The 8,438-nt window shown below is 43.2% G+C and overlaps 1 protein-coding gene across 1 annotated transcript in view; it reads right to left on the bottom strand.

Annotated features, from left to right (window-relative positions):
* pias1a (protein inhibitor of activated STAT, 1a) overlaps window positions 1-8,438 on the bottom strand; it is a 57,559-nt gene that overhangs the window by 16,727 nt on the left and 32,394 nt on the right. The window contains 1 exon segment of the mRNA XM_080488772.1: window positions 7,064-7,559. Coding sequence (XP_080344898.1) covers window positions 7,064-7,556 — 493 coding nt within the window. The 5' untranslated portion in view covers window positions 7,557-7,559.

Consider the following 8,438-nt stretch of genomic DNA (forward strand, 5'->3'; position numbering starts at 1 on the left):
CGATCATTTCATGACTGATAAAGATAAAGAGGCTCCAGAGCTGCGTAATATCTGGAGGGAATCTGTACGACACGCGGAACAGAATTAGTTACGTTATTAATCTGCAGCCGTTAATGTTGCAGATTCATCTGAAGCTCGGAACAAATCCAGAGATCAGACAGTGAGTCAGTGGAAGGAACCAATGAGAAGTTTGTGTGTGTGTCCTGTGATGGACCGGTCACCTGTCCAGAATAGGATCAACTACCTCCAGAAACGGTATGATTGTGTCTGTTTTCATAACCCATGAAAAGCGACTGTAAAGCGGCTCCTTCAGCAGACACGCGGCTAATATCAACAACGCCTCGAGTGAAAATGCATCCGTTCAGAACAGTTTTGCATTCACACTGGAGCTTTTTGAAAATGATGTCAGTTTCCACGGAAACGCCAGGAACACTGATGGGAGTTCACAGACATTCGTATGGACAGACGACCAAGTTGGATTGTTGAGAAGGTGACTGTCAAAATAAAACTACAAGTCCCAGGAGGATATGGAGTCATGACACTCTGGAGAAAACATTGTTATTGTCCATCTACTGAGCATGTGCAGAACAACTATCTACGGCCATAGTGTGCAAGACCAGTAGCGGTGTTTAAGAAAAGTTGCATTTTCCCCCGTTTCTACAGAGTCAGATCATTTTCAAAAAGTTCCACCTTGAGAGTAGTTTTCATAAACTTGTGTTTTCAGTGACTCTGAGCACCAAACGCTAGGAAAGCTTTGTTTTGACATGAAAATATCGTATAAACGGGCCGTTATACAAAGACTTTATTATTGGAAATTTTCCCTTTCTTTTTTTTTTCCTGTATTCTTTGTGACAGATCATCTCACGTCTTTCATGCTCCAATGTGTTTGATAACTTCTTCCGCAGGCTTTGTTTGGGTTATTTGTTTTGGTACCATCAATCACTACATAGTGAACCGTCTCCAGCAGGATCATCCTGCTGTAAAAACGCTCATTTAAATGCTCCTGTGTGCATGTGATGCCTCTTTGTACATTCTCCACAGAACATACACAATCTCAAGACTTCAGATTAGCAGCTTTAGGCGGGATCTCAGTAAAAGCGTTCTGGATGTGAAGTGTGGAGTTATTCACAGTGCTCCTGACATACAGTACAGGCAGGGTTTACGTCCCGTTATCAAACTAAACACTTTACTGCACTGAGAGCAGATTTTATTTCTCTCTCCGGACCTTTAAAAACAAACTGAAGGAAAATATGACTGTGACCTCCTGCCTAAAGGAGTAATCATAAAACATTTGAACAATCAAACCCCAAAAACAACTGCTTTTTATTTTTCTTTTAAGGATTCAGGAGACCAAAGTGAAACCTGACTCATCTTCAGGAGAAGCTGGAGACGGTTTCCAACCACAAGTTTGCCGCGCCGCAATCTTCTCCTCTAACGAGCCATTATGCAGGAAACGCTCATCAAACGCAGAGCGAGCGAGCGAGCGGGCGAGCGAGCATCTCTTTCCTCCAGAAATGGTGATTAGATCATGTATAATGCATGTGCACCACAATGAGATCCTTAAAAAGAGAAGAGAGGACGGAACGTGATGATGCCTACACTAATGCAGGGGGAACTAGTCCAGACTAACCTTTACTAGCCCGGATGGGGGGGTGTGTGTGTGTGTGTGGGGGGGGGGGGGGGGGGGGGGGGGGGGGGTAGACAGTGGGAAGAAGAGCCATAACCACATTTACATGCTCAGCAGAAACCCAATTTCAGGAAATCAGGTTAAAGCAGGAAATGGGCGAACGTGAAGTGTTGATGAAGCCCCTCAGTGACTTCTTGTCCCACATGTGTGAACCACAGCTGTCATGTTCTGATCTTATTAGTGAAATGTTCAGCTAACCTGACGGGCCAGATGGCGTCTCGCACGGGGACGTCGGAGGAGTCGTCCTTGGTAACCGTGTGGAGGAGGGCGGGCTCTCTGTGACGGACAGACGGTTGATCCAATCGTCTGTCCGTCACAAAATGATGCAGAAACACAGACGAGATGCAGACCGAGGGGAAATACCCGCTGCGCTACTTCTAGTCTGCGCGACCAAATTTGTGCAATGATTTCAAATGGTGAAGCTCGGAGCTACTGAAAACCGACTTTTTTTTTAAACGAGCTGTTTTCGAAATTGCTTGATCTCGGTGGCCGTGTAGATGGTCAAAAACTACACTTTCTACCCCGGGAATACCCGGGGCCTTTTCCTTGTAGGCGGTGGAGACACTGCCACTCCACATGGATACCACAGAGTCGTAGAGTCCATATTCTCCAGGGACGTGGAGTCGTTTTATAGTTGTGTGTCACCGTAAGAACTATCAAACTAGGTCGTCTGTCCATATGAATGTCCGTGTTCCCCCTTCGTTAATGTTTATAGTGAAGAAAAAAGACATACGCAGATACAATACAACTGGCAGCGTGTCAACAAGGCCTCCATTTCAAACCAAAGTTTCAACTAATGTCATCATGAAAAACAAAACAAGGAAACAAATAGAAGTGAAACGTTTATATTTCATCATGTTCTTAACTTTTCTGTTGGAAACCTTCACAAATTCTTACTCAGTCAATATTTATAAATTTTTTTTTTTTCAACCAACATTTCATAATATTTCAAAAACAATCTGAATATTCACCTGGTGACACAAAATAAATACTAATTTTGTTAAAACAACTTTGGTTTTTATGATTGTTTATTTTTAGTGCAGTTTGATGTTTGTATTTGTTGTTAATTTCTTTTGATTTAACGACAAATAGTGCAACACAAGTGAAGAATGTGCAGTAAAGGCTGCTTCAGTAAGTCTTTAGTTGTTGCAGCCTTGAAGCAGCCTCCACACATTTAAACACCTTTATTCAGGTCATCCTTTCTTTGATCCGTCTCTGCTACAGAAACATCTCCTTCCATGAGAACAGTGTATTCCCTAAACGTCCAGGGAAAACTTGAAGGTACAGTATGTGATTTTACTTCAGACTTTCGAAATGAAGTGAATCGATGGAAAAGAAAATCCAAAAGGTGTCATAGACACAAAGAACATTACAGATAAATGGAAGGAAATGTTCCTAACGATAATTACTGATCTGCTCAGAGACTCTTTATGGAAATGATTGTGTGTGATCGAGTTATTGTTTGAGGGACAAACGGAACAGCGCCCTCTGTGGCTACACGAGTTAACTACACCTTGTCATGTACTGAAGGTAAAGTAGAATACTTTAAAAGTTGCATATGTAATAATTACTATTATAGTAAAAACCTTTAGGAAAAGGGTATTAAAAGAAAACAACAGTCGTGGTGTCTAACGTGTTGTTCTGCAGGTATGACAACTAAATATAGCATGCTAACCAGCCTGCTCAATCTTGTAACTGCATAAGACTACAGATTGTCTATTACAAAATCTACCCAAGTATTTTTTTTCAATTATCCAGCTCGCCTCAATCATTATGGTAATACCACTTTGTACCACCAGATGGTGCTTCCTGGTAGTGTGGCGGCTGAGTGAAGACCAAGACCGGAGCATTCCGAGAGCAAGTCAAGACCAAGACGTTGAAAATGTGGACTCGAGATCAAAACCCCTCTGGAAAAGTTTGGATTAAGTCCATGACCAGAAGAAGGAGCAGAAAATGAATGAGTACAAAAAGGAAAACAGACGAGTGCAGGAATGAGGGAAAAGTGACTCCCTACTGCCACCCAATGAACAAATGTGACATTATCGAAAACTGACGTACTAAACAAATGGATACTAAAACCATCAGCAGTATTCCTGCATGCCGTCACATCACAATAAATATAGAAGATGAAATATGTTACTTTCATTTTGATTCCAGTCTTGTAAAGATTTATATCAAACTGAGAACTGAAATCGAATGTGAAGCTTGAAGGTTTCGTCTTTTGAAGGTCACTTTCATCTTGTTTTTGTCTCATGAAAAGTAATCATTATGAGGTAATAACAGTTACTGAACACCTCGCTTTTTCATATAAAAACAAGTCAGGGGCACTAAAAAGTGATTAGAATGAAACAACAGGACTGTGAAGACTTTTGTAGACACCCAGTGAGAGTGTTAACCTATTTAGATGTTTTAACTATTAATCAATGTCATTTCACTCAGTTTGTAACAGATTCCCATTACATATAAATCACACTGACTCTCATGGGTTAAACATTAAATACAAAAGTTTCCAAAATGAAGATATTTATAGTCTATATTAACTTTCATTACTGAAAATCAGGAGAAAATTCCTCACAAATCCACTTATCGAGAATCAACAAACCCAGTGCTTATTAAATTAAAGGAGATGAAATTGAGGGCTCTGAGATAGAGCGAGCCAGACACGAAGTCTAGAATAAATCCCTGCCTTGAAGCATCAAAACGAGGGAAGTCAACGCGACAGAAATCTGCATTAAGTTGAGTTAGAAAGGAGAATTTATAGACGAGCTGGGAGGAGGAAGTGAAATAAAGTCAAAGAAGTGAAAAGCTGAGACCACAAACTGCTTCAATCGTTGAATAATCCGACACTTATTAATTGTTTGGTTGGAAAACATCATTTCAGAGAGCCTGAGGTAAAATCTTGTCTCGTAAAAATGTGAGAATGATCACATCTGAGAGGATCGAGGGGTGAAATGATGTTTTTTGTGATTAAACCATGAAGCAATCGCTCGGTTATTAAAACTGGAGGAGTATTATTGACTAATCAGCTCTGAAATTATTTAATGAGCACATAAAGACATGATCTTGGCTTCAGTAAGTGTGTGAAACAATCTTCTTGGATCACAGTTTTTGGATATTAACGAGGGGTTTTTTTTTTTGGGTGGTGTTTTTAAACTGGTAAATTCTGTAAAATCTACGAGAGAAGAAAAGTGGACACAGTCACATAAAGACTGCAAGAAACAGTGAATCCAGAACAGCAGGCTGCCATTGCACACAGACTCAGGCCCCCTGTGTTTTCACTTGGGACGTTGGTTTGTAGACGAGGCTTCAGATTGACTCGTGTTAGTTTCCTTCGGCGAAAACGACGGCTTCGTGTCAACGTCCCATAAAAAAAACGGACATATATGGATCTAAAGTCTAGAAATAGAACACAACCAATACACAAGACTTACGGTTCAGTCTCTCCTAATCAATTCCTTTAGTTCTGATTTGCAAAAGCCTCATTTGATTCCGATTCTGTCACGTTCTTCTGTAAGAATGAAAACGTAAACCCTGACTCTTCCGTTGAGGGAATTCTATTTTACACGATAGTTTGATCATTTTGGAAGATTTGTCAGTGTTGGTTCTAGTTCCCCCTCCCGTCACTCTTCCCCGCTCACCCTCTGCACTCTTCTCAAGACAATCCGACCAGCACGCATTATTTACGGGGGGGTTTGCGGTCTGAGAGTACTGCGCGTGCAGACGTGTGTGAGAACGACGCGAACACGTGATTCTCATCTGAGTGATTCCTACGAGAGGAGGGTGTGTTGGAGGGCAGGTGTACAACCGCCTGGTTTCATCACTCCGCATGCAAATCCTGACCGAGGGCGTCGGCGGGGCAGACGGGGGGGGGGGTCGAGGGGGGAACGTGGCGGAAAGGGGAGGAAGAGGGTGCGATGACAGAGCTGCAGGCGTTGTGTTTGTACATGTATCTGCAGGCAGATTAATCACGAGATGGCCTCTTACTCCATTAAAATGCTAATGTAGGAAAATGTGGACATTTCCATGTATTTGCAATATATCCCAGAGCCCGCGGAGTGTTATTATGCTAAGTGCAGGCAGGCTGCTGGATGTAGAGTTAATGCAATGACAAATCTAACCAAGATAAAAACCAAGATTCAGCAGATCCACGGGACAATGCTAAGACTTTATGGAGTCAGACAAGAGAAAAGCCTGGATATTTAACCCTTCAAAGAGCAAAATTTGAAATTCTTCCAACCTCAGAGACTTTTCTCCTCAACATTCTGACTTAAAGCGGTCATATTAAACGGCTTTTCAACACTTTCACATGGTCTCATTGGTTCAAAAACATTGTATTTAAAGTTTATTGCCCCAAATCCAGCTTCTCCTTGATTTTCCTCCATTTGAATATTGGATCATAGGAGCTGCATTCAGAATCTGCTGTGTCTGTGTGAGCTGGACTGGCTCCGCCCACACACGCCTATCTTGGGAAGAGGAGCCAGTACTTCCTCTCGTGGTGCCATGTGCCAGAGCAGAGCTGCCTAATTGTGGGAGGAGTCAAAGGGAGGGCCTATCTTGATTGAGATTGGCTAAACCCCCGATGACACTATATAGGGTTTGATTTCTGATTGGCTGGTTGGAGCAACACACTTTTTAAAACCTGAAACAAGCCAAGGACAGAGAGGACAGACTGTCTTCACTTCTGGGACGTCAGTCCAGGTATGGGGATGATTATTACTGTTGGAAAACCATCAGAAAGTGAATTTTGCATAATCTGACCCCTTTAAATTAAAACAGCTTAATGTATAATATATATTCATACATTTGTTGGAAAGTGCGAAATTGAACACAATCGTGCACATTTTCACCATTCATCACTACATTTCTGCCAAATGCAACAAAAGGAATCTTAATTTGACAAATACTTAATATTTGAAAAGCGGACAAACTGAAATCTGAGCTGGACAAGAAGAGAAGTTACCAAATATAGTCTCCAGTCTTATAAGAGGTTGAAAAAAAAAAAAAAAAACATTTTCATGAAGCTTCTTCCAGAGACGCTGCCATGATGAGAGCAAACGAGCCTCAAAGTCATGACAAGTTTGTAAAACCATGCAGAATGCAATTTTTCATTTTTTTATTTTTTTTTATTTCATTGTATTTTGCACCAGAAAGTTCATTAAAATTGTGTTCATGTTGAGATTAGAGTAATTTTTGGGATAAATTGTTTGGATTTTGTGAAAATATTGTCACTTTAATCACACATACGTTGCACCACAAGAAAAAAACCTTTAAAGTTTGATATTTAAATGTTATTGTGCCCCACTGTTTCAACAGTCCAGTTCAAAAAGGTAAAATTTACTTTCTCGTTATTTGGTACAAACATGAGAATGTCCTTACCTAGACTGGTGGGTTTGATGAGTTCGTCCAGCAGGTCGTAGAAGGGTAACCTCTGCAGCTTCACGTCTGGATGGACCGGGTGCAGCGTGGCCGAGGCGGGCAGGTGGTGCGTCAGCCCCGTCAGCTCGTGTTTCCCCGGACCGAGCAGCGACAGGGGGAGCAGGGCGGCGGGCGACGGGGCTCCGCCGTGACCGGCGTGCCCCTCGTACGCCAGCTGCGTCAGGCCGGCGGGCAGCGCCGCGCCGCCTCCTCCAACCACACCCGCCGTGGCGGGGTGGTGCGGTCCGGACAGGGCCAGTTCTGAGTGGGAGACCATCTTGGCCGGGAAGCGCCGTCGGTACAGCTCTTTGATCTTCATGTGCACGGCGGGGCTGCAGCCGGCCTTCAGCAGGTGCAGCGCCTTGGTCAGCAGCTCGTGCTTGCGCCCGTGCTTGTTGCGGCCGGCGTAGCCTAGCAGCACCTGCAGCTCCGACACCCGCAGGCTCATCACCATTTGCTGCAATGCAGAAAATTACAAACACACTCAGGATACGGACGCAAACAATGGAAACTGAGGCCGAGTTGATTACCACAGAGAAAAATAACATGTTAAGACATTTGCACCAGAGAATGTTCCTTTCAGTCCCGACCGATCACAGTGCCGTGACTCTATATTGTTCACTGTGTTCGGTGGAATGAGATGGTCGAGGGTCAAGAGGGGAGTGTTTGAGGGTCTTCAGGGACATTGTTGACCTCAGGAAGAGCCCATCCTGCCACTCTCCACTGATTAGAACAACACAGCAGTGGAGGTGATAGAAAGCATCAAGCTCCTGGGGGTGAACATAACAATCTATCCTGGACCCAGAACACATCTGACAAAGCCAGCGCAGGAGAATAAATCTACCTGCCAGCATCCTCACCACTCAGAGAGTGGACTGACCAATGGCATCGCTCTGTGGTGCGGCAGCTGATGAGCTGCAGACTGGAAGGGCCTCCAGAGAGTGGTGAGGATGGCAGAGAAGACTTCTCTGCCTTCCATCACGGAGATGGTCTGTCGTGAGCAAAGATCTAGCCTCTGGCAGCCTGAGGAGCAGAACCACCAGGTTCTGCAACAGCTTCATTCCTCGGGCCGTAAGACTTCGGAACTGCAGATGGTCTGCTGTCAGGTCTGAGGACGATGCAACACTCCAGTGCAATAACTTACGATGCGTCTTATTATAGTTTAATGTCTGCGTTTTTATACATTTTATTGTGTTTTAATGGTATTTATTGTTTTTAGACAATAAATCCTCAAGTGTGAACCTTTTGTAAAGAATGTGTTCACGTGACATGACAACCATCTCAAAACCATCACAGTGTCATAACGCTATAATGTTCATTGTGTTATTAACTGAAA

Source organism: Lipophrys pholis (genome assembly GCF_963383615.2).
Source record: "Lipophrys pholis genome assembly, chromosome: 2".
In the NCBI taxonomy this organism is placed as follows: domain Eukaryota; kingdom Metazoa; phylum Chordata; class Actinopteri; order Blenniiformes; family Blenniidae; genus Lipophrys; species Lipophrys pholis.